Source organism: Ursus americanus, chromosome 3 (assembly GCF_024610735.1).
Source record: "Ursus americanus isolate L20-20 chromosome 3, mUrsAme1.1.p, whole genome shotgun sequence".
Taxonomy (NCBI): Eukaryota; Metazoa; Chordata; class Mammalia; order Carnivora; family Ursidae; genus Ursus; species Ursus americanus.
This window is the reverse complement of record NC_142129.1, coordinates 73,596,202-73,621,994: the sequence shown is the minus strand read 5'-3', so window position 1 is coordinate 73,621,994 and position 25,793 is coordinate 73,596,202. Positions and strand designations below refer to the sequence as shown.

General features: G+C 44.0%; 1 protein-coding gene across 1 annotated transcript in view; it reads right to left on the bottom strand.

Moving 5' to 3' along the window:
* ABCB4 (ATP binding cassette subfamily B member 4) overlaps nucleotides 1-25,793 on the bottom strand; it is a 61,804-nt gene continuing 36,011 nt past the window's right edge. The window contains exons 16-28 of the mRNA XM_045793340.2: nucleotides 24,161-24,337; nucleotides 21,603-21,749; nucleotides 19,855-19,959; nucleotides 18,308-18,385; nucleotides 16,921-17,004; nucleotides 15,493-15,696; nucleotides 11,831-11,931; nucleotides 9,997-10,137; nucleotides 7,578-7,734; nucleotides 5,917-6,114; nucleotides 4,310-4,516; nucleotides 691-837; nucleotides 1-254 (exon numbers count right to left, since the gene is read on the bottom strand). Coding sequence (XP_045649296.2) covers nucleotides 51-254; nucleotides 691-837; nucleotides 4,310-4,516; nucleotides 5,917-6,114; nucleotides 7,578-7,734; nucleotides 9,997-10,137; nucleotides 11,831-11,931; nucleotides 15,493-15,696; nucleotides 16,921-17,004; nucleotides 18,308-18,385; nucleotides 19,855-19,959; nucleotides 21,603-21,749; nucleotides 24,161-24,337 — 1,950 coding nt within the window. The 3' untranslated portion in view covers nucleotides 1-50. The remainder of the gene's footprint in view (nucleotides 255-690; nucleotides 838-4,309; nucleotides 4,517-5,916; nucleotides 6,115-7,577; nucleotides 7,735-9,996; nucleotides 10,138-11,830; nucleotides 11,932-15,492; nucleotides 15,697-16,920; nucleotides 17,005-18,307; nucleotides 18,386-19,854; nucleotides 19,960-21,602; nucleotides 21,750-24,160; nucleotides 24,338-25,793) is intronic.

Below are 25,793 nucleotides of genomic sequence, written 5' to 3'. Positions count from 1 at the left end.
TCAGAAAAAGTTACCATTTGAATTTATTTTTAAGATATAATAAGAGTTCATCAGTTCTGTGTCCTAGCCTGGACACTGACCATGGAAAAATAGATGCCTTTCTGAGCCAGCAACTGTTGATGGGTGCCATGCTCCCTGACCTTGCCGTTCTGAAACACCACTATGAAGTCTGCGTTCTGGATGGTGGACAGGCGGTGAGCGATCACGATGCAGGTGCGGCCCTCCCTGGCTTTGTCCAGAGCTTCTTGGACAATCTAATGATGAATCAGAACGGAAACCTTAAACCTTTACCATCACACCAAAATACATTACCTTTTATTATACATGTGTATTTTTACATAAACGGCATTATAGTCATTAGTTCCTTTAGTTATAAAAATGAATTCTCACACTAAGTCTCAAGTATCTAAATTTTCTGTCCACAAATGTATCTTACTAGTTCCTTTTTATTTTCCAGCTTTTCATGATTAATGTGTAAAAAACATGAGGTATGCTATTTTCTTTTGAATGTTTTTTTTGGCTTATGAAATTAAGATGATTTTACAAAATTTGGAAAATACTGGAAGGATTAAAAAAATTTTTTACTTTAAAATATAACCAGTGAAGTTCTATTTACTTTTTTCATGGTTGATAGTACCAAAAAAACTTTTATCTTACAAATTAAATGGAATGTGAGCAGAGAGGCCCTACCTTTTCACTTTCAGTATCCAGAGCTGATGTAGCTTCATCCAACAACAGGATTTGAGGTTGTCTGATGAGGGCTCGAGCAATAGCAATCCTCTGTTTTTGACCTCCTGAGAGCTGAGTTCCCTTATCTCCCACTCTTGTTTCATATTTCTGCAGGTTAGACGTAATTTTTGGGGTTAGGACTTGATTAACTTTAATGGTATACTGCATAAACTTGTACTTAATATAGGACAGTTGTACTTACAGCAACTTTTGTTTATAAATGTCTTAACAGCTGCATAATCCATTTAATATTTTTTCCACTTAAGAGAATATTCATTTTCAGAATCCAACCAGAGAACTAGTTACTTTAGTTCTTCGTGGTCTTCTGCAACAGAAACTGGAGCACTGAATTCCCCAATTCCTACCATTCTCATAATGCCAATTGATGTTATGTGTTTGGAGTCCTAAAAAGATTAATGTGTGGGCGCCTGGGTGGCTCAGTCATTAAGCGTCTGCCTTTGGCTGGGGGCGTGATCCCAGTGTTTCAGGATCGAGGCCCACATCGGGCTCCTCTGCTGGGAGCCTGCTTCTTCCTCTCCCCTGCTGTGTTCCCTCTCTCGCTATCTGTCTCTGTTAAATAAATAAAATCTTTAAAAAAAAATATTTAATGTGAAGTATTCATATGACCCACATGGAGCCTAGTTTATTCTCTTACACCAAAAACTGTGAGAAATACAAAAACTCCTACCGTGAAGGAATTTGTAATGCAGGGAGAAAAACCGGATGTATAGCATTCGGTATAAGGTCTAGTATGTACTGAATAAGAGGTATATTCAACATGCTATGAAAGATCAGAAGAAATGAATAGAAAATATGGAGATAAGGTAGGAACAGAAAGGAGAGATGCATGAAGGGAAGCTGGATCTGAGAAAGAACATTCTAGGCTGAAAAAGCGTAGAATGAATAAAGAGCCAAAAAAGTACTACAAGGCTTATGCAGTAAAGTGAATTAATTTAAGTCCAGTATCAGCAAAGTGTTTCTATTAATCAAATCCTATCCTTGATTGACCTCAGTGACTACCTGTTAAGGGTGAGTAAGGCTAAGTAAGGCTAACCAAATTGGTGGGTTTAAGTGTGATTGCTAATTACAGCAGAATATAAAAGTACTTAAGATTTATTTCAGTTTAGTTCAGTAGAACCTTAGAAGCTAGATAAATAGCAGAAGATCGATGATCCCTGCCATCGCTTTTAGTGACTTCAAATCATCTTTGCAGGAGTACTCACCTTTACCAATTACTGAAGAAAATTGTTTCACTGAACTTTTCCTTATTTTTCAAATACATATTGACTTCACTGCACTTTGGCTTCAGACATAGCAGCTCTAACAAGCTAACAAGGGAGAGTTGGGGGACCATAGAAACTGGAGAGTAAATGTTGTTTCCAAAGGAATACAATGGAACATGACCCATAAACCTTATATTCAAAAATGAACTTAGAATGGATCGTGGACTAAAATGTAAAATCATAAAACCATAAGGGGAAAAAAATGGGGAAATTCTTTAGGACCTAGAAGGCCCAGGCTAGGCAAAGAGTTCTTATACCAAAAGCACAATCTGTAAAAGGAAAAATCGTTATACTGGACGTTATGAAAATTAAAAAGTTGGTTCTGCATATGACCCTACTAAAGGATGAAAAAAGCTATCGACTGGGACAAAGTATTTGCATATTATATATCTGACATAGGACTGATACATATCAATCTCTCTCAAAACTCAAGAAAGAAAACTAGAAAATGGGCAAAAAACAAGGTATTTCACCAAAAAGGAAATATAGATGGCAACTATATAAAGAGATGTCCAGGAGCTCCTGGGTGGCTCAGTCAGTTAAGCATCTGACTCCTGATTTCAGCTTAGATCATGATCTCAGGGACGTGAGATCAAGCCCTGCCTCAGACTCTGTGCTGGACATGGGCCCTACTTAAGATTCTCCCTACCTCTCCCCGCTCTCTCTAATAAAATCAACATCATTTGCCATTAGGAAATCCACCACAATGAGCTTTACTGCACATCTGTCAGAATTACAAAAGCAAATGCTGGCAAAGAGGCAGAGAAAGTGTTAACTGTACTTTGGCATAAGAGAATAAGGTAAGATGGCAGAGCTACTTGGGAAACGAGGTTGGCAGTGTCTTAGAAAACTTGAAATTACCATATGGCCCACCAATTGAACTTTTGGGCATTTATCCCAGAGAAATAAGAACTCAGGTTCATATTAAAACCTGTACACAAATATTTACAGCAGCTTTACTTTTAAAACTAGAAACAACCTAGACACACTTCAACAGGTGAATGGTTAACCAAACTGTGGCAAAATCCGTATCATGCAGTCCTAATCATCCCACTAAAAAGAATGCCGCTAAAGAAGTAAAGAATGAACTACAGATACAAGAACTTCAGGGAATTACGCTGAGTGGAAAAAGTTAACCTCAAAAGGGTATATACTGTATGTGTGCTTAATGACATTCTTAAAGTAGAAAATTACTGAAATGGAGAACAGTTAGTGGTTGCCAGAGGTTGGGTGGTGTGAGGACAAAAAGAAAGGGTGTGTGTGTGTGTGACTCTAACAAGGCAACATGAGGGACTGGAGTGGTGGTGGAAATGTTCTGTATTTTTTTTAATAAGAATTATGTTTATTTACAATGAGCTTGGTAAATGCTAAGTAAATTCCATCTCATGATAAGCTCATAGTCTAACCCAAAGAACAACCTTGGGTAGAGGACCTGACTGGAGTTATTTTTATATTGCCTTGGAGAAACACAATACAACCTTGGGGGTATTAATCAGAGTGTTCTGAGTTCCATGAAGGCAGCAGTGGTCTCTCACCATTGTTTACACCAGTATGCCCCGTCTCCCAAAATGCGGCCTGGCACTGAGTCAGCGCTCAGAATATATTTGTGTACTGGATGCATGATTTAATTTTACTTTTGCACTGCTAATCCTACTTAAAGTCTCATTTTTATTAAGAGACATACAAGGAAATGTTCTATATCTTGAGTGGTGGTGGGTATGTGAGTGCACACATGCAGTAGCACTGCACAGAACTAAACACTCATGCAGGTGGTTGCAAGCAAAACCGGAAGTCTGAATCTTAGCAGTGGATCAGATCAACGTCGGTATCCTGGTGGGGATATTGTATTACAGTTTGGCGAGATGTCACTGGAGGAAACTAGGTAAAGCGTACATAAAATCTCTGTTCCTTATAACCGCATGTGAATGTATATACAATCTCAAAATAAAAATAATTAAGAATGCAAGCACCATAAAAGATAAATCAAACATGACTGCTATCTGAATGCAGCCCACAACCACCAGTTTGCAACCAGAGATATTGTACCTACAATTAATACCCTTCATTTGCCTCTCACTACATTTATAAGATGTTGACATGATGCCTGATGCTCTCCTTTGCCACTAAGGAAACTTGGTATCATGCAGTTCAGCGCATTGTTCAAGGTCCTAGTGCTACTACAGAGACAAGTTTTCTTACAAGATTTTGTTGGTGTATAACTTCAGGACCTGTTTTGAGGATGAAAACAGTTTGTAGTTGATTGTGATTTCATCCCAAGAAATTACCAGTTAACTTACATAAGGTAAGGTCTCGATGAAAGGATGGATGTTGGCTGCTTTGGCTGCCTTCACAATTTCATCCTGGGGCACGATCCGGCTGTTGTCTCCGTAAGCAATGTTCTCAGCAATGCTGCAGTCGAATAGGACGGGCTCCTGGGACACAATGCCCAGGTGGGCTCGGAGCCACTGGATGTTAAGTTTCTTTGCTTCTTGACCATCTAGGAGCTGAAAACCAAAGTCCACAAACTATAAGAAGGGCTTAAAAAGAAGAAGAAAACCTAATTCGTAAATTAACAGATTAACCATTTGGAGCATGGTGACATCTGGGCATCACTGGTTTAGGAAAGACCAAGGCTCACAGTCTCTAAGCACTTAGAGTTGGAGGCCAAAAAAAAAAAAAAAAAAGGATTTTTATGGTGATTAGGCCATCCTTTCTTCATCTCACTGGTGAAATGATAGGATAGGCCATTTGGCCCTGTCTTTCCACATTCCTCTTCGTCCTTCTGTGCCCCGCTCCAGGCAAGTAGACCATCCTGCTTCTAAGGAGTCTGCAGTTAGGGGTCCTACTCACATCTGCTCTTCCCAGAATGACTCCAACCTTTCAGCTTGACTTTAATCCCCTCCTCCAGGCAGCCAGAACAAAAAGCTCATTAGTATGGCCCCAGATGCTCAGAGTAGGTTACTTCCTGTCCTACCTCTACCACTCTTCCCCCGAGAAATACCAGCCTTAAACTTCTCCCATTTCTCTTTTTGACAGCACTGAGGACAAGAGTTCAATGCAAAGTGAACAAGCTCAAAGAACAGTGGAGTCTTGTGATATGTCAACTGAGAATGCAGCTTTCTTCTGGGTGGAGGAACAGAAACACGTTCAATTAGTCATGATTTCTCAGTAAAGAAAGAAATTCTACCATAGTATTAGCACATCGTGTTGTCAAGCCGGTTTGCCTGTATTAATCCCTTCAGAGTAGTTTTAATAGTGGAAGCATAAGCTTTCCTAACTAAAAGAGCTAACTATACAAGGTTTAACACTTTGGTGACCATCTAAATGGGGATGGACTGGTCAGTGGGTGCCAGTCCAAGGTGATGGGAGGTGCAGGCATTATCAGTAAAGTTCACTCACGGCAGAGAGCCAGGACCTAGGTGCTAGAAAGTCACTGATGAAAGCTAAGTATGAAAGGGCTGGAGATGAGGCTCAAAGTCAAAGAGCCTTGAGTTCAGTGTTCAAAAGAGAAGGCAGAAGGAGGCAGGAGGCAGTAAGAAGGTGCTAGCCTGTCTTGCTTGTCTGCCTAGAATTCTGGCCAGAGTCTGTGGCTCACCTTTACAAACCAGGAAGTGAATATTGACTTAGGAGGACCGGGCTGGCTCAGTCGGCCCACAGCGGGGCAGAGGTTAGCTGCACATTCAGCATTTTCTGAACTATACTGAACTCCAGGTGTTCTACCCTGTTGTCCCCATATATTTGCCTGAGAATGGGTACCAGTTTGGGTTTTTTAGAATGTGGTTATTGCATCAGCCAGGATTATAGGCCTTTATTTGTCCAGGTTTTTTCCTCTTATAAGAATATTCGTTTATCAGCCACTCGAAATAAAACCTTAAATCAGGTTACTAACTTAAAGTGTGCTCACCACTGTTCCAGCCACTGGGTCGTAGAACCGCTCAAGGAGCTGGACCACCGTGCTCTTCCCACAGCCGCTGCTGCCCACCAGCGCCAGCGTCTGGCCCTTCTTCACCTCGAGGCTCAGCCCCTGAAGCACGGGGATGTCTGGTCGAGTGGGATAGTTGAACACGACTTCATTAAATGTCACATTTCCTTCAAATTTATCCTAAAAAATAAATTTAATGTTACTATTACAATTAGTCTGATAATTACTGGAATAAGTATTTCACAGAAACTTTACCTGTTGGAGAGGAACATAAAATTCACATTCAGTCCGAGTGTCGGCACCAGTTACTACTGAAAGCAAGCTGTCGTTACAGAAAATGAAGATAGGAGATGGGGATAAAAGACCAAAGTCACGGAGAGTTGTTATCTAAACTCAGTTTCTGGTTCTTTTAGACAAATACTTAGATTTCCCAAGTGATGGTTCTGAGGCTAGAGCGAAGCCAGTGGCCAAAGGCGCAAAGGCTTGGGAATTTGGTGCAGCGTCTAGCTGAGGTCTCAGTGGACAGCCCTTATCTCAAACCCTGGCTGCCTTTTTAGCTCATTCACGGGGCACAGGAATTTTCTCAGCACACGAAAATCCATGATAAAGTCCCAGAAAAACTGTCTATGCGTCCTGCTGCTCGTGCACTCCTATGTGCAGCAGCTGGTGTCATACAAAGAACACTCAGATCTAAATCTGTGTTAACTCTGGAGATAGTGTAGGATTATTGCTCTGAATGTGAATAAAGTAGCCTTCTTCCCACTTGTAACTCAGTCATTACAAAATGTGATTAAAGCCGCACTGCCATTCACCTTCACCTACAGAGTTACACACGTATACCTTCCTGCAGAAATAATTAACATTTTTCATGGAAATTACTCCATTCTAGTACATCTGCAGTACAACTTTTCTCTCAAGTTTATTAATATGGGGGCGCCTGGGTGGCTCAGTTGGTTAAGTATCTTCACTCAGCTCTGGTCGTGCTCCCAGGTTCCTGGCATAGAGCCCCTCGCCAGGCTGTCTGCTCAGAGAAGAGTCTGCTTCTTGCTCTGCCTGCCGCTCCCCCTGCTTGTGCTCTGTCAAATAAAATCTTAAAAAAAAATAAAGTTTACTATGATTTTCATTCAATAGAGGAGGTTTTAGTTTTAAATTAAAAAAAAAAGTTTATTAAGTTTTATGCCAACGTGGAGCTTGAACTCATGACCCCAAGATCAGGAGTCACATGTTCCACTGACTGAGCCGGCCACGCACCCCTTTCTTTACTTTTTGATGTGCTCAACTTCAGAAGCCTTGAAATCCCCTATGAAATTCTATTCATTATTTTAAGGATTTTATTTATTTATTTGACAGAGAGAAAGCACAAGCTTTCTTTCCCTGCTGAGCAGGGAGCCTGACTCTGGGCTTGATCCTGCGCCTCCAGGATCATGACCTGAACCGAAGAAAGATGCGTAACCCACGAAAGCACCCAGGTGCCCCCCCCCCATGAAACTTCAAAATGTTGAGAATGTTGGCCTGTAAATGTCCCAGAGTAAGCTCAATATGGGTCAGCATAATCAGGACAGGTTTCCTGTGCTGATCATCTAGCAGATAGCAAGCCTTTAGGAAACATTAACCCAGCATTCAGCAGGCAGCAGAGAACTCACAGGCCTCAGGCCTTCTTCACTGTAGCTGTCGATCAGAGGTTGTCTTTCAAGCAGCATGAACAGGTGGGCTGCGGACAGCTTGGCTTTCGCGTAGTCTGGAGCAAAGGAACTGGCGTGTCCTAGAGCCACTGCACCAAACACGATTGCCGAGAACACCCTGGGCAGAAGTAGGGGAATGAGAAGCTTAGCTTGTGATTAGCTCTGTGATGTTTCAAAGTCTAAAGACCTACCGCTCACCAGTGTCGATGTTCTCTCCTCCTGCAGGCGCCCCCTCCACCGACCCCCTGCCTAAACCACTACACACATTTCCGTGAAATTCCATTAACCAAGGAAATCTAGAGGGGAGGCCAGAGGTCTGTAACTTTCCACCGTTCTTCTCTTTCGGGAAGTGGCTTCTAACCGACTCTGACTCGTGACCTCCGGTAATTTTAGTGACTAGTTCCGTCCTTTCTGGACATGAGAGCATTGGAGCACCGAGTGCTGGAGGGGCTTCGTCAGCATCGGACAAGGGGTGACGGTTCCTACTCAGTGGCTGGACCTGCTGCCCGTTCGTAGTTTCTCCGGTGCGACCGCACACCCAGTACCGCTCCGCACTTAACACTGCAGCTAAAGAAATTGTATTAGGGAAAACAAGCCTTTACCACAACTCAGTTTTCTCTTATAACTAAGGGAACTATTGGCACTACCCTGAGAAAAACAATTGTCCTCAGCTAAAGTTCTGTTTTCCAGTGATATGCTCTTTGAAGAATGGAAATAGATGATAATGTCTTTTAGGAAGGGCTTACGATTCTGAGATCTCCATCTCCAGGAGGCTATTTACTCTTGACACCTGAGCTCCCTGAGAATGAGGGGAGGGGAGGAATTTTTTATCTATTAATACTGGAGAACTTAAAAAAAATGTTTCATTTCCCAAACTTCTAAGCCGAAGATATTAAAATGTGTTTTAAGTACAGGGGCAGGAATGGTGGGTATAGTAAGGCTCCCCCTTAAATACTTGGTTAAGGTTGGTTACCAAAAATTAATAAAATAGCGATAAACAGCCCACATGTTGCTGCCTTTCTTATATAGCCTATAATTGAGCTTTAACATAAAAGATTAAAAAGTTGTCTTCCAGTTATCCAGAATTTAATTCTTTAATGGTAGAAACAAAACGAAAGAGGCAGGGCCCATTTCCTCAGTCATGTTCTTCTAGACAACCGAGTGCTCTAAGTTACAATCCCCAGAGTTATGTCCCCAGGGATACTGCCATGCAGCCTCCAAAACCACTTTCTGCTCCCTGTCCACCTGCATCTTTTACCATCCCACTCCCTGCCTAAGAGGCTGACCTTCACGGACTGCATCAAAAAGTTTTTCCTTGTCCCCTGGCTTCTCATGGGGTGTGGCAATGACAGGCACTAGCAGGAGGTGAGGGCATTTGTTTTGTTGGCTTCTTTCTTGTTAGATTGTGTGGTTGGTGTGGCTCCGAGGACCACAGAAGCCCCCTATGCTGGGTTCTGAAAATCCTTGCATCCTCTTGCCCTTCAGGCTGAGGGTCTTAGTGGCTCGTAGCTGGGAACTGCTGGGTAGTTGGCAGCTCTCCCGGGGGCTGCTTACCTTAACACTTCTCACACCTTTGTAAACAGACCTTTTAGCACTCGCCCTAGATACCCCATCCCAAGGGGCATTTGTGTCCTGCTGGGATCCTGAATGATATAAAGATTATATATACTTTTTTCGTAGTTATTTTGATTTTGGATGAAAACACTTTCCTTGTCCTCCCCCTGTTCGGAAAAGAGGCTGTCTACTACTACTTTAAAATCATCCCACCAGAGCAGAAATATGCCAAGTGATCTTAAAAAGAATGGCTTCCCTTTGGCAAGACAAGAACACAACCTAATTGAATGTCGTTAGCATATTTTGAAAAGAGGAATGCCTCGATTAGAAAGACTGCTGGTTAGCCTTGGAAACCAAGAAAAAAGGAGACGCTACAAGACCAAACAGGGTCATCTCAGGCCCAGTCAGGGGAAGAGGCCTTTGCCAGATTTCAGTCATGCATTCCCATCCCTTTATCAGTGCCATCTTGTGGTCGCAGATCAACAGCGAGCTATTTAAGCCTCTGGTTTGAGTCCTTGGTAACCAGCAGTTTTCACTTTGGGACTTATTTCTGCCTACACTGTACAATGGGAAAGTTTGCTGTCCTCCTGACTGGAGTTCTGTGTATTACTACAGTTCTGGTTTATGATTTTTATGAACTTGGTTAATTTTAGTCCATTTGGATGATTCAGCTGTACTTGGAGTATTATTAAAATCCGATTTCTACGGTAGATTCAACTCTGACCTCATTTTAGAACAAGTGAGGGCTTTTTTTGCCCTACTCTCAAATTTTGCATAGACCTCCTAAAACCATATAGAATAATCTTTTATTTTTAAAGTTACTTACAGAATAACATCTCTAAAGCGCATATGTCCATTCACAATGAGATAGGCGCCAAATCGAAAACAACCGGCGTAGGAAAAATACATAAATGCTTGTGAAATACTAAAAGTAATTCCATAGATGTGTGCCTTCCGCACAGAATTCCTGCAAGGCAAATTAGTATATTCATTCGTTCTGTTAGTTTGACTACATGACAACTTCTCTATGGATCAGTTTTCTGATTTGTGTCACGGGGATAACCAATATGATGCAGAATGGAGAATTAAACAATATAAATGTCTAGCATAGTACCTCATACTGATTTTTCAACTGATAGTTGCTATTATTACATGTTAATAACTAGTCAATCAGAAATTCAACCCCTTGGGGCACCTGGGTGGCACAGCGGTTAAGTGTCTGCCTTCGGCTCAGGGCGTGATCCCGGCGTTATGGGATCGAGCCCCACATCAGGCTCCTCTGCTATGAGCCTGCTTCTTCCTCTCCCACTCCCCCCGCTTGTGTTCCCTCTCTCGCTGCCTGTCTCTATCTCTGTCAAATAAATAAAAAAATAAAATCTTTAAAAAAAAAAAAAAAGAAAGAAATTCAACCCCTATGATATAAACACGACTGTTCAATCAAAAACACGGAGGATGTCGAAGTGAGGTTTGACGTTTGAATTGTCTGAGTGCGACTTCTTCAGTATTGTCTTGTCTTCTGTGACTGTTGTCTCATGTCACAGTTCATGTTTCAGATTCGGAAAAGCAGGGTCGCTGAGGTTTATACACACACACGTCCGTTCTTCCCTGAGCTAGGCCCACAGTCCCAACACGGTTTGGGCTGCACTATCTCTGATCAGCCCACGTGCTACCCTGTTAGCACAGCTACCTTATTATACTTTGTGTCCTACACCCTTCAGGAGAACAGTGGCTTACTTACTCCCGGTTTGGAAGGAAGGCATTCGGAAAGATTTTGGGAAAATTCAAACTATTACTGATTTGGATATTTTAACTTACATGCTATGAGCGTGGTCCTACATTACTTAAAATTACTTAATTTGCGGTGCTCTTCCATCTTTAAATTATAATCAAATTAAAAATTAGCTCTTCCTTCATTCCCTTGAAGTTCCAATTAACCATAAGTCTTAGGTAACGGCACATATATATTCACATGTAACGTGTCTATTTACATCAAATGGAGAGAAAAATGTACTTTCATGAAGTATATATAACGAAGGAGATGGAATAAAATGAAAACTTCACTTTTCCCTTCTCAGATTTGTAAGCATTCAAGCAGCGCTTCTAGTCTGCAAAGTTGTATTCTAAGTTGTGTTTAATTTTGTTAATGTTAAAATATATTCATTTATAAAAACAGGTCCTGGCTGGAAACAAGTAGCCAGTCATGCCCCTGGGAGTTTCTGAAATATGTGTGGGTTTCATGAGTAGCCTGGATCTGGTCCTCATCCAGCGAACAAATGGAATACTCTAGCCAAATAGTAAGTCTCATCTTTAGTTCAGTCTACACAATTCCAAGGAAATCAGAGTTTGAAGAATTCCCTGGAATACTTCACCGTCGCCTGGAGAGGTGGTTGACGCTGCCCGCAATGGGGCGCACACACCGGTGCGCTCCTCTGTTCCGTGGTCGGTCTCCCAACACCCCTCTGTTCTTTTCACAAGAGATGTAAAAATCCAATCCTATAGCCCAGGGGCATCAAAAAGCTACTTATTTTCAGTGAGCTGTTGAAAAAATGTCATCCTTAAAGTCATACTTTTTTTTTTTTGAGAAGTTTTATCTTTTGGGAATAATTATTAAGCCTTAGGAAAGCACTGGGTTCTTAGTAACAATCATTAATGTTCATTACCTGTAAGCTCCATATAATTTTTCAACATACATCGATTCAAATTTTCTTTCCTGGGTTAAGGACACAACTGTCCTAATATTTTCTATTGCTTCCGTTGCGATCTGTAACGTAGAACAGATCTTGATTAGAAGTGGGGCTTTTACTCCTGGATAATGAAAATTAGAAACTTGAGGGCTCTGTTGGAGAAATCTTGCAGGTTATGTTGAAAGGTTTTTAATTCCTTCAATTTTGAAAGCAAGGGCATTCAAGATGTGTTCTTCAAGACGAGCTCTATAGCAGAACTACCCATCTCAAAAGCAAATCTGGTTGTACAAAAACGGTGGGTGAGTCTTCCTATGCCTGGGGAGACTTACAAGCTGAGGCCAAGCATGGTGGTCTGGACACCAGAAACCCGATTTTATTCCCAGCCCTGCCACCACTTACTTGACTGGCTTTTGTCACAGCCTTTGGTGGCTTTGCTTTCTTTACAGGGTAGGGTCCTACAAGAGGGCATTAGGCTCTGTGACCTCTAAGGGCCCACTGGAGGTGCACTGGCACATTTCCTCCATGCACATATCCCTCCTTAGAGACACCAGCCAGTCACAGCTGGAATGAAGATCCCAACTATAAGCAACACAACCCTGCCTTCAGGCCCCGCGTAAACCAGGGATGGACCCCGGACTCCTCTGTTTCCTGGACTTGGAGGCCACTGCTTGAACGGAGAGGTGGTGTGGATTCCGAGAGGAAGGTCTCCGTTTGGGGAGCCACACTGGGTATGTGGAGGCAGCTGGTCTGAATCCTCAGGTGAGGAACAGAACGAAGGTGTAGAGAGACTCCAACACAGAGGAGTGTGTGGCTGAGAGCCTCTAACTTTACGGGAATATTCTCCATCTGTACTCCCTGCAGTTCTGTGCGCCCTTACCTCAAATCCCTTTTTACTCAAAGCAGCCAGAGCAGTTTTCTGACTCTTCCAGCCAAACCGCCCTGGACTAATGTTAACGGTCTGTGCCTCAGCTATGAAGTTTAAAGCCTGGTTCTGCAGCTGACTTATCTAAATCCATAAACACAAACAGCATCAGATTTTAGTTTTGTTTTTGTTTTCTCAGCTTTAAGAACTTTTACCTCCGTTCTCAGCTTCTGTAACCAGAGGAAGGCAAGATATTTGATACCTCAGGCTGAATAACCTCTCTTTAGTTAGAAATGAAAACTAACAGCGATGACAGCCAGACTGGAGCACACTGTGAGTGGTCAGTCTGTGCCGGGTGGTACTCTGCTTCATGGACAGGCTCCCACTTAGCCTCACACAGCCCCGTGAGGTCAGTGTTATCCTCCTGTCACAGCTGAAGGAGCTGAGACACCGAGAAGTCAAATGACTTGCCTCAAGCCCTAGAGTTAATAAGTTGGCAAGGATTCCGTATCAGGCTAGGTGATGCCGAGTCCGTGTTCTTAACCCATTATGCTTTTCTGCTTCCCCGACTTTGTAACATATACAGGGAGTAGCTCGTTGTTAACGACTTCACACTTAACGCGTGATTAGTCCTGGCCATGGATTAACTGCTTTGAGGCCTAGTCCTGGTTCGGCAAGCTGTAATCTCAGTTGAGTCAGGGCCTAAGTCAAGAGGGTTAAATGCAGACTCTCCCTACCTCCTTACCAGCCAAGGAGTCAACACCCTCATTGCTGAGCCCTTTCTGAAAAAGGGAACGTATCCCAAATCCGGATGTACTTTAACCATGATTTATCTGCACCCAGGTTAGTAAGAGCTTTTCTTTTTGAAAACAAAAACAAAAAAACATATGACAGTGATGGGGGTGAGGAAATTCCAGGACCTTCTTTCTAACCTTAATTCTGTGTTATATCAAGAGTTGTCTGAATAAACAAAATTGAATTATGACTGATTGCTAACAATTAACATCTAAAATTTCTGATCTCTCACACTGTATTTTAAAAAAATCTTATTAGATTTAAGTGGCTATTAAAAATAATTTTGTTTGAGTTATTCTCTGATTCCTAGAATGAGAGTATTAGCTGGAAGGAACATGGGATAGTATCTGATACAGTTTCCCATTTCATCCAAGTGTGAAGGGAGGACCAGAGAAGTTGGGGATCTTCTTCAATATCCCACATGGTGACTAACAAGCCCAAGACTAATAACCCGAGGGGCTATGTTTCATTTGCTGTAAGCTCATTACGAACTGCCCTACTCCTGCCCAAATTCTGATACCTTTCAGTGTTAGTAGTCATTTTTAATAGAGTTAAGCTCTAATCTTAACCAGAGTCAAGATTTTTCTTTTCATGTAATTGGTCTAAGAAAACGTGATCTTCATTCTATCTACTGACAGTTCTCCCTTCTGAAATGAGGAAGAACCAGGTTTCAGGGAGAAAGGAAATAAAAACCACAGTGGTTTTTCAGCAGTTAGTTGTGCCAAATAGAAGACCAGGAAACGATGCCCTCAAGTACACACGGCCAGCAGCCAGGAGGGTCTTCCAACTGTGAGAACACCCAGGGCTCCTGAAGTCCCGGACTCATGAAGTAGCCTTCAGACCCCGGGCTCCAGGGGAGGATGTGGGGTGCACAGCAGGCGCGAGCGTTCTGATGCAGACCCGGGGCGGGGGGGGCACCAACACGGCACCGTGGCTGATGTGGGTTAGGAGACCAGGGGAAATGGCGTCACTGGACATAACTGGCTCAGTGCAAACCTGCTTGGATGGATTTTTCATCTCATTCCTGACAGGACACACATCTGGATCAAGTCACCGAACCTCGGAATGCTTTCTTCCTTGTGAGGGGGCCCTCCTACCTGCCCCACCTCACAGAACCATAGCGAAGGCCAGCTGCCGTAACGTGCGAAAGGGCTTTGTCACGTGTGGTGCTGCAGAAACTCTATCACAATTTATATCTGTCTGCTTCATCTCCTAATGTGTCAATAAAGGATAATATTGGCACAAGTAAGTACAAATGTTCCTGGCTGTAGTTTAAATATTTAAATGCATATACATGTAAATAAAACATTTCTATCTACCTTTAGATACATTTCAGTACATATGAAGAGACTACTGAGTGAAGAGCTTTGAAATTAAACCAGAACTTGAATCCCTGCCATGTCTTTACCTAGTTTCTCAAGTTCCTCATTTACAAAATTGGGATAACAGTAGTAGCTGCCTGACTAGATTACTGTGAGAGTGTGAAGAGGTCGTGCGTGTATTTCACACAATCATGGGCCCCGGTAAGGCTCAAGTAAATGGCTGCCCAACTGCCACCACGGTTAGAGCCACCCACCGAAGCATTTACTGCCATCTGGCGGCGACCCCTCACTGTAGCCATCACAGCCAAGAAGGAAAGCATGATCTCCAGCAATTCAACAATTCACTTATATTCTCTGCCCTAAGGACTTCATGTAACACAATGCCACTGGTTTATTAGTCCAAAGTAAAATGGACTTTGGATATTCAGAAATTATAAAAAAAATTATAAAAACTACACATAAAGTGCTTTTTGACAGGCTAAGAGCCCTGCATTAATTATCCCATTGTCAAGTTACAGGCATCATTAGTACAGTAAATGTTCTGTGCGGCATTGACAGTTATCGGCTGTAGGGAGCGCAAACATGCATTTTGGACTAAATCAACTAAAACACATGTCTAAAAACACTACTTACACTCACTGAAGCCTTATTTGACCCACCTTTCCAGCAGTTTCCAGTTCTTTTTTATCTCTTTTGGCATTTCCGGCCAACATTTTCATTTCAACAATTCCTGATACAGCAATGATGGGAACAACTGATAACAGCAGTAGGGTCAATTGCCAACCGTAGATAAAGGATATGATAATACCAGTTCCGAGGTTAGCTGTATTCTGTGCAATTAATGCCAGCCTCATCCCAGTGGCCTGCGAGAGCAGAAGCAGAGAGGGAGGTGTGTTTCATGTCGCAAATGCATAAGCAGCAGTCTGAGCCTTCCCGGTGAGGAGGAGGAGAGGGCTGTGGGCCTGGCTGACATTTGCTCCCTTTCCTTGCCATCAACCCAAGACGCCCATGCCTCACTCATGAGGCACTACAGGTTTTTCTTTGCTCGTGCCCTGCGGTTCTCATTCCTGGCCTGCCCACGCCAATTCAGCCTTTTTACAAAAGCAGGTCATCCGCAGCGCTGCTCTGAGAGGATGTGGGGCACAGGTACTCTGGCACAAAGGCAGCATGTAAAGAGAAGACTAACCCTAGTATACTCTGGCCATGTTAAGAACCCTTTGCTGCCCATGTATAAGAGGGAAATTTACACACTGCTACAAAGTGTATCTATCTATCCTGAGAGACCAGCCACCACCAAGCATACATGGAGCTGAATAACTGTTTGTAGGGCTCAGAAAAGGAGGGGGCGCCGGTGCACTGGACACTGCCGGTGACTCTCCTACCGCTTCTGCTTCTGGCTTGGGTGGAAGCCGGAAGCTTCAAAGTCACAGCCCTCAGCTCCAACGGCCGGGGGGACCTCAACCAAGGACAGCGTGGCTGTCCCCAGAGACAGTAATCTGCCAAGGCTTGGGCAGATGACCCAAGTTAGCCAAAAACTTAGATTTACGGGAAGGTGGTGGTTTGGTGGCTGATGTATGGGTGGGGGCTGAAAAGCCACTCAGTGCCACACACACACACACACACAGGAAACTTGTGTCCTTCATGACATTTTTGAGGCAATGAATCAATCTACCTTGAAGTCCAACCTTCCTCTTGATTGTTTAGGCCAGTTTGAGTTGTTTCTGTCATTTCCAGCTGAAAGCGGCTTAGCTGTTGCAGCCATGCCATATGTTAATTCAAAACCACATTGAAGGGGCGCCTGGGGGCTCAGTTGGTTAAAGCATCTGACTCTTGATTTTGGCTAAGGTCACAATCTCAGGGTTGTGGGATCAAGCCTGAGCCCCAGGGCTGGAGGGCTCAGAGCTCAGCGGGGGTCTGTTTGTCCCTCTCCCTCTGCTCCTCCCCTCGCACCCCTGTGCCCCCACCCCGCTTACTCTCACTGTCTCTCAAATGGATAAATAAAATCTTCAAAAAAAAAAAAAAAAAAAAAAGGAAAAAGAAGAAAGGAAAGAAACACATTAAAGAAAAACAGAATAAAGTCTACATACTCCTTGGACCTGGGAGGCATCCGTTGCAAGCCTTGTAGAAAGCGCACCAGTACTGTTTTTATGATCATCAAACCAGCTCATGTCCTGTGGCACAAAACACACCTTTAAATGAGTTCGAAATTAAAACAAGCAAAGAAAAGTAGATAAAACCTCCACAACCTTCAGTGCTGGAAATAACCACACCTCACCTGGCCCTGGAGTTAGGGGAGAGGGGACATGCAGTGCAGAGCCCCAGTCCCTGCCACGAGCAGGAATCCTTGGGGTCCACTAGGACCCCAGCTCCAGGCTGCTCTGCTGTGGCCAGGACAGCATGGCTGATCTGGGGGCCGGGGGTGGGGTAGGGCTTCTCTAGATTGCATCTGTGCTCCTTGCCAGCCGCACCTGAGGTGGAGGGCACAGGTGGGCATTCCATCACCCAATCCTTGCATGGCACACTATGGACACTTCCTCCCTGATGGGGTGGTGTCCCTCATAAAGGGGCTGGAGTTGTGCTCAACACAACTCTTGAAAATTCTAGGCATGAGAAAATCAGCCCTGGTTTCCCACCGTGTTTTGTTTTTCTAAGCAAGAATTGAAAAGGTGTATGTTAGAAACAATTAACTACAGGCCACTCATCCACAGCATCTTTTAGTTTCATAGAAAATAATTTTCTCTACATAGCAACACTTAAAAGATACTGGAAAAAAAGTTTGTAAACTCAGACCCACCCAAAATAGGATACCTGCTGTGGGCTCTTTTGTGAACAGGAATCTAATCAATTCCTGTCAAGTGCATGGATAATATTCTGGCCCTCTCTTAAGCCTCCTCTATAAAAACAGGGAATTGAAATTTGCACATTTTCCCACATGTCCCTCACTAGACTGTGGACTTCTCAAGAGGGTAGAAAATGCATTTTATAGTCCCAGGTACCGGCACACTGGTACACAGCTGGGAACAATGGAATGAGTAAACGACGGAATTAATAAGAAAACTGAGCTCAAGTTAAGACAGAATGAAAACTCAGTTACCAACATTTGGGAAAATTGTTATCATAGTCAATCATGAATATTACCCACCACCTTTTCCTTTGTTTAAATACATCCCGGAGTTTCAAATGCCTTGCTAAGACCTGCATAGAAGCCAGAGAAGGGCCACAGGTCCTTGAAATGACAGTACGCATGTGGATAGAAACAGTGGCTAAAGAAGCCCAAAAAGCTACCTAAATTCAGCCTACTCCCATGAAATCCTTGAGAAGTCTGGCTGAAGACCAGGACAGCTTGCAGGGCCCTGGCTGGTCCCTGCAGGAATGCATGGGTGGGGCAGGCAGGCACAGACATGAACTACAGACGCCCAGAACAACAGAAACAGGCTGCGTGCGAAACAAATCCGAACCAGTGTGCACACCTACCTGTCTTAGCATTGCTCTAAACGCCAACGACCGAAGCCTGGTGGTGAGGATCTCACCAGCTTTCCCAAACGTGAAGCCCTGGTTGAGGGGGGAGGAAAAAAAAGAGAAAAAGAAAAAAGGCTATTGTCCCTTTTTGATCATCAGTATTCTGACCCCAGTGGGTATATTCACATCGATTTTTACATTACTTACATATTCATCCACTATTCAGATAACGGAAGTCTATGACCAAACACTAACTCAAAGTCCCAACTTCAAATTCCTGTACTACCCAATCACCAGCATGCAGAAAGAATCCTAACACCAAAACCTTACAAATGTCCAGTTCTGGGTTCTGAAACATTCTAAATACGTTTCCCTCTCCAAACTTTCAAGGACAACATCTCAGTAAGAACAATACCATATATAATTACAACACTTGGCATGTTCCTGACACTTTAAACAGTTGAAAACAGAAGTAGCAGGTCTGTGCAGGAATACATTTCGGTTCCTAGGGTGGAGGGTGGAGTGTGGGAGGGTGGAGGGGAGGAGGGGGGAGGGCAGAGGGGAGGAGGGGGGAGGGCAGAGGGGAGGAGGGGGGAGGGCAGAGGGGAGGAGGGTGGGAGAGTGGAGGGCGGAGGGCAGAGGGGAGGAGGATGTCTGCCGCATCAAGTTCCAAGTGAGTTTGCTGGTTCTCCTTCTCGGCTCCACCTACTCTCCTACTGGGGAACAATTAGACTATTCTTCCTCCCCAAGCATCCCTGCCAGAAAAATGTCCCTCTTCCTGAGCTATACCATGTCCACAGCTGGGCCTGCTTCCAGGGCCCCCGATGGCTGGGAGCCTCCAGGCAACACTGAGCGTTCATGTAGGCGTGGAGAGTGTGCTCTGGGGAGGACCCGTCAGGAGTCTTTAGGAAGCCAGGAGGATGGGTGCTCAGTACCCGGGGAGGCATCAGCCCCAGGTGTCCGAGACTGGCCTGACGACTCTGGTCTCCTCCTTCCTTGGCCGGCACATCACTCACGGCCAGTGTGGGCCTTGCAGTGCTATGCATCATCCCACTACGTCACAGCCTCCAAAACACATTTCTAAAACCAGCTCCACTCCCAAATACACCAAGACCTAGGGCTGGACTGGAGCACTGACTCGCTACCAGTAAGGCAATGCTTTCTGAGGAAGATGCTTGCCTCGCTTTACCATGGGTTCGACGACGACAGAAGATGAGCGTGCTGGACAGGACCAAGAAAGCTCGTTCTGACTTCGTCGACTGTGTTAGAAAGGCCTGCGTGGTGCCGAGTTACAGAGACAGAAGAAATGTACTAAGAGTCTAGGTAGAAGAGGACAAGCAGAGCGGGGCTGACGAGCTCACTCTGGCCAGGGCCACAGTGTCTGAACGCAGTAGCACCCGTGTTCCTTCACAGCGCTCGTCGCGAGGAGGAAGAGCTCCATTAGGTTTTGATTAACTGATAATTAACATGTGTTAATAGGTAATGAAAATCTAGCTGATGGATAAAGTATGTTCTCTAACGGCATGGAGACGTGATGAGAAGATGAAATCACAGGTACTTACCTGAAGGAAGAAGGTAAAAAAGGAAATAATTCCCAGGCCTAAAAAAAGCAATGAGAACATGTTGCATTTCTGCTGCTTTATTTCATCATCCCCTGGTCCAAAAACCTGCAAAAGAACATTTAAAATGCCCACTTGGATTACATGATCCTCTTCACTCTTCCCATAAATGATGGCTTAAGCATCACAGTTGAAACACTAGGCTTTGAACATATAGATATTTTATAATTAAAAAAAAAAAACAACCCATAACAAAAAAATTTACCATCGTGACCACTTTTAAGGACCCAGTGCAGCAGATGAAGCTCATTCACAGTGTGGTGCAACCGTTGCCACTACCCGCATCCAGAACTTTCGCATCATGTCACTCTGGAACTCTGCACCTGATCAACAGTCACTCTCCCCATCCCCACTCCCCAGCCCTCTGGGAACCACTATTTCTCCTTCCTGTGGCCACGGATTTGAGGCATGTGTGGCTAGTAACGTGGGGTGAAGCACCGCGTGTGGAGCGTGCGTGGCTGCACCTGTGGCGTCTGTTCCTCTTCCCCAGCACTCACTGTTCCCTCTGCCCCAGCCCTGCACCCCTCCCTCCACAGCGGCTCCCGACCACCCAACCTGAAACAGCACCTCCAGCTTCCCCGTTGCCAGGTCCTGCCTTTCCAACACTTGCTATCCCGTGACATGGTGGGTATTAGTTTCTTGTGTGCTCTGTGTCTGTCCCAGTAGAAAGTAACTGTTTTGAGGGCAGGACTTGCTTTATCTTCTGCCCTATTTCCAGGGCCTAGTGCAGCATCTGACACAAAGCAGAGGCCCCCAGATATAAATACAGTCCACACAGCTCTTGAATGGCAAGAGAGCCAGGAATTGCTTTATAATTTTAAAACACCTGGAGGGTCCTTTCTAATTTGTTAACTTTTTGGCTTGTGCTCTTAATTGTAGACCAATGTCTTCCACGCGTACAATAAACTTGTAACAATGATGGTGAATAATTCATCTTAACAAGAAAGTCTCTCCAATAATGTCAGAGGTTGACCAAGACTACACGATATAAATGGTGGGTCTTATAGAGCCTTGGCTATTCCTGATTAAGGTCCTATAAATATCCCCCACCGAAGTTAACAACTGGATAGTCTGAGTCTTCTAGGTCTCAGACTCCCCAGGCCTTGGAAGGATTGCTCAAACGACGACGTGCTTGTGGTTGCTTTTTGAATACTGACTTCAAAGCAGACACTCTGAAATGCCTCACCTTAGAGTTCTCTTTATAATCTTTTTCCATCCTCAGCCATCCTGTGAGGTATGTTTATTTTGGAGATGAAGGAACTGAGGCATGAGAAGGGACAGCCTCTAGCCCACGTTTGCCCAGCTGGGAAGTGGCGGCCGGCCTGTGCCAGAGTGCCCGGCCTCTCAGAGGCTGTGACATGAGCCCTTCCTTCCTTCACCCCCGTACCCCCCAGCCATGCTCTCCACAAGTGGGATGCCGATGACTGCCTGACCCCAGTTTCACCCCAATGCAGAGACATAATTAAATGCCTCCATCAGTGATTTTTTTTTTCCTTATAATATCATTAATATCCTACTTTGGAATGGTTGGAAGGCTACTTTTTCTTTTGCCTCACAGCGTTCCTCACAAGGGAATTAAAAACTTTGGCGTACTTTCATTTGAGGCTGCTTTACTCCAAAATGGAGCCAGTGGTGAGGCCAGCACGAGAACGGATTAAAGTCAAGCTCCTCCGTGATGTTTGCAAACTTACCGCTATCATTTCTGAGAATATGATTGAAAACGCTGGCTGAAGCGCGCCGTTGGCAATGGCGCACACCATGCCGACCACAAAGTACGGCCATTCCGTCTTGTTCAATTTCATGACCTTCAGAAAAGACACTGATGGCACATTTTCATCCTAGAACACACAGACACAAACGCACACAAATATAGATATATCAGGACCAACTGGTGAGGACACAACCATTACCAGAGTGTGTAGACAAAGACAGCACTGCCCTCAAGGAGCCTGCAGACGAGGCGCAGAGAATGACCCATCTAGGCCCAACTACCTAAGGGTGAGACAGTCTGTTATAAAATCCTAACAATGGGCACTAATTGCACGGCGTAAGCTGAGTGAGAGTTGTTCACCCGAGAAGCAGTCTCCGTGGTGTCATCAGCCCGTCTCTCTTCCAGCCTCAGCAGAGGGAGGTGAGGCAGGACCCAGGCACAAAAGGCTCTGGCATTCAGGCCCCGACTCTACTCAGGGATGATGGTGGGGTCAAATGAGACAATACCCATGAATAGATGGATAAACGTTCTTACAAATGTGGGATACCATTATTAACCTGAGAACACGGGCCTGCTCCCCTCACCCCCAGCATCCTGGCCAGTACTGCCTTTTTCTGGGACATGTCCCAACTCACAAAGCCGACTTGATTATGCCCATTTTCTTTTATCACTGTTCCTTGCAGGCTTCTCCTATTTCAAAGCTTAGCTTGTTTTGTGATTTTTTTTCCTTCTGTATTTACACGCCTCCTTTTCTAATATGCGAGTTTTGTTTTTAAAGGTGAAGACTATATGTCTTTATATCCCTAGAAACTATCCCAATACCTGGCACATACCAGATTCTCAGCAAATGACAAACTCAAGGTCTTCTCAAACACGAAGGATTTAGGTCACCTAAACTACCTCTATAGTCAGAATATTCTCCTTTAGAATTAAACTATATACAAAAGGTGCCTAGGGAATCCCATAGCTTTATGGTCAGAGATCATGTTTTGGTCTCTACAAAACAGAGAACGTGGGGGTAGGTTCTTTCGGCTCTCTTTTTTCAAGCCAGTCTCTTTCTCGTCTTGTCTCTTCCCCGTCTTTCATTTCATTTCATTTCCCTCCCTAGTTAGCATTACCTTTAAGTCCCAGTCTCCAGCCTGATAAATGACCCTTTTCCTTGGCCTGCTGTCTTCAACACACACAAACAGGTCTCCCCAGGTCCCTCTCATCGCAATTCCTCCCTTTCCTTGGGTACACTGTCGAACCCTCTCTGATGGTACTTGGGACAATCTGTTGATTGTGGCATTTTCTGCCTCCCCCTCTTCTCTGTGCAATTCTCAGAGAAGTTCTCCTCTGAAATACCAGACTCTAAAGACTCAGCAGCATGGCTCTGAAGATAAATGAGAAAATAAAAAGCGGATGCTTCCATAGCCACAAGAGGGGTGGGTGGGAATTGTTTATCTTACTTAAGATAAAGCAACTTCATGATGGTGTAATTGTTATTCTTCTTTCCATAAATATACCAAGATTAAGACTGCTAAGAGAGCCCTTAGAATTTCGGCAGTAAATAATATTGTGGGCAGAGAAAAACAGAAGCAATGAACTCTAGGTAGGATTAGTTTCTTCAGACCAACACAGGAATAAAAATAAACCACCTTTATCAAGTAACATCCAAATGTATTTTCAAACAACTTCTTGAAGAAAATACCTTTTCTTAGAATGGATTCCCTCACAATTATAAAAGTTTCTGTTAACTTGACTTAATGATATCACAAGTCTTCAATTTTGCTATTTCTGGACATTCTCCCCTTCTTGTTAGTAAGAGAATTCCAATCTAATTCAGAGCAGCAATGCATAGAGGAAAAAGATTAAGTTTTTTACCCTCCCTTGTAGGTAGGTATGGCCGTGGGATTAAGTTATGGCCAATGACAGATAAGTAAAAGTAATGTCTGGACTTCTGGAAAATCCTTTGTTTCTTCCTGCTGCTTGGACTGTGATTGTTATGGCTGGAGCTTCAAGAGCCCTTTTAGATGTGTGAGGATGGAAGTCACACTCAAGTACAGTGAAGATCAGGATGAAAGGAGCCTGAATCCAAGGGGACTGCGGAACCACTACCATGCTAGGCTTGGGCTTCTTACCAGGAAGGGTTTTTTTAGGTGAAAGAGAAATGAAAACTTTTAATTTGTTTAAACCGATGTTATTCTGGTTTTTCAGCATAGACCATCAGAGATAATCCTTCCTAATAGAAGACAAATATCAGGGCCGTTTACTTTAGCTTTATCTCTGAATCTCGAAGACGAATGGAGTATTTACTTTTAAGCATCTAAACACAAAGGCTACGTTTCTGGACCTATTTTTTCCCTCCTACTGGAAATCCACTTTTTATTGGAATTGATTTTAATCCACTGTCAAATGCATTTAGAAGTAGATATTTCCTTTTTTCCAGGAAGGGTATCATTCAGAGTAGGAATCATCTGCGCTTGCAATATATTTGCAAGGGCAAGAATTTCAACAGCAAAACTCCACCATAAAAGATTTAAGTGAAAAACAACTTACAAGTTCTTCAGTTTCCACATCAAGGCCTTTCTGATACTTCCGTGAATTCCTAAGGCTTTTATGAGTAGAATTCCTAAATATGTGAGATTTCCAGCCATTTGGAGCCATATCTGCAGCAGCCTTTTCATTATTTAGTTCAAGGTCAAATTCTCCTGATTGGATCTGATTTCCTGAGGTCTGAAAGAAGAAAAAATGTTAAGTTCTGTGTGTCCAGGTGGATATAACCTCCAAGTTGAGACCCATAAAGCCATTTTGACTATTACATGTGCCACACTTGTCGATTCCCTAACAGCTTCTCAATCAAGATTAGCTCGAAGACTGTAAAGAAGTCTTTCAACACAGAGAAGTTATGTTGAAGTTTAAAAAGGATGAAAAGGTTAAATTCCATTTGAATAATATAAAAGTTGGAGAACAAAAGTGTTTCTTAAAAATTAAAAGGCAAATTTTCCAGCATCCAGCAGCTACATCGAAGTTTTCTCTGCACGGGGGAACGAAGAGAACGTCATGACCACCACCAGAAGGAAGAAGAATAAAGACAAGTATTGCCAAGAGCTCGTTTTTAAAGCTACAAACAAGGAAAAGCTGGGCAGTCCCCATGGGAGGCAATTAAACTGTTTTCCTTGACTGGCCAAGAGCATTCATTTTCTGCCTTGTATCCCGCTCAGACTCACCTCACCCCAGGTGACCCCACCTGCAGGCTAAGCCTCACTGCCTGCACTGGGATCAGTTCTCTCCTTAAAGGGGCAAGGGGAAGGATAATTTTCTTTCTTTTTTTTTTTTTTTAAAGATTTTATTTATTTATTCGACAGAGACAGAGACAGCCAGTGAGAGAGGGAACACAAGCAGGGGGAGTGGGAGAGGAAGAAGCAGGCTCCCAGCAGAGGAGCCTGATGTGGGGCTCGATCCCACAACGCCGGGATCACGCCCTGAGCCGAAGGCAGACGCTTAACCGCTGTGCCACCCAGGCGCCCCGGAAGGATAATTTTCTGACCTCTGCTTCAATGCCTAGTGAGGAACGTCAAGGTAACCTTGCTGGAGTCTAACTTTGAGTCTAAACCTCTTCATGGTTTCTCCAGGACCTGAGTTAGTGTCGTACTGTCACGTTCTTGCTCCTCGTCTTCAGGTCCTGTCCTCAAACCCAGTCCTGTGACTAGTGCCTTACCAACCCTGCGGTAGCTTCTCTAGAGCTCTGTGTATTATCCCATCCTAGCTTTCCAGCTGTACTTTCAATACCCGACGAAACATCACCCATGTGCCTTGATCCACACTGCAGTGATGTGTTCTGCCGGCAGACCTCCTTGCTTGCTTGTAACTGGAACCATCGTATACCATCTCCCAAAGCAAACCAACCTAAAGCCTTAGTCTTCTAACTGATGTCTGCACCCTCCCTTCCATCCATTCCCACACCACTACCAGACTCATTTTCCTCAAGGGCAGTTCTGCTCAAATTATGTCCCAGCTCAAAAACCTTCCACAGGTCCCCACCGCACGGACAAGCCTGGGTCCCCCAAATTCTAGCTCATGGCAAGTCAAACTGGGCCCCTCGTATGAATGCCTTTTCTTTTCCTCCTTTTGTCATCTTCTCCATGCTAATCAAAGGGTCTATCTCAACAGAGTTCTCCCAATTAGCCCA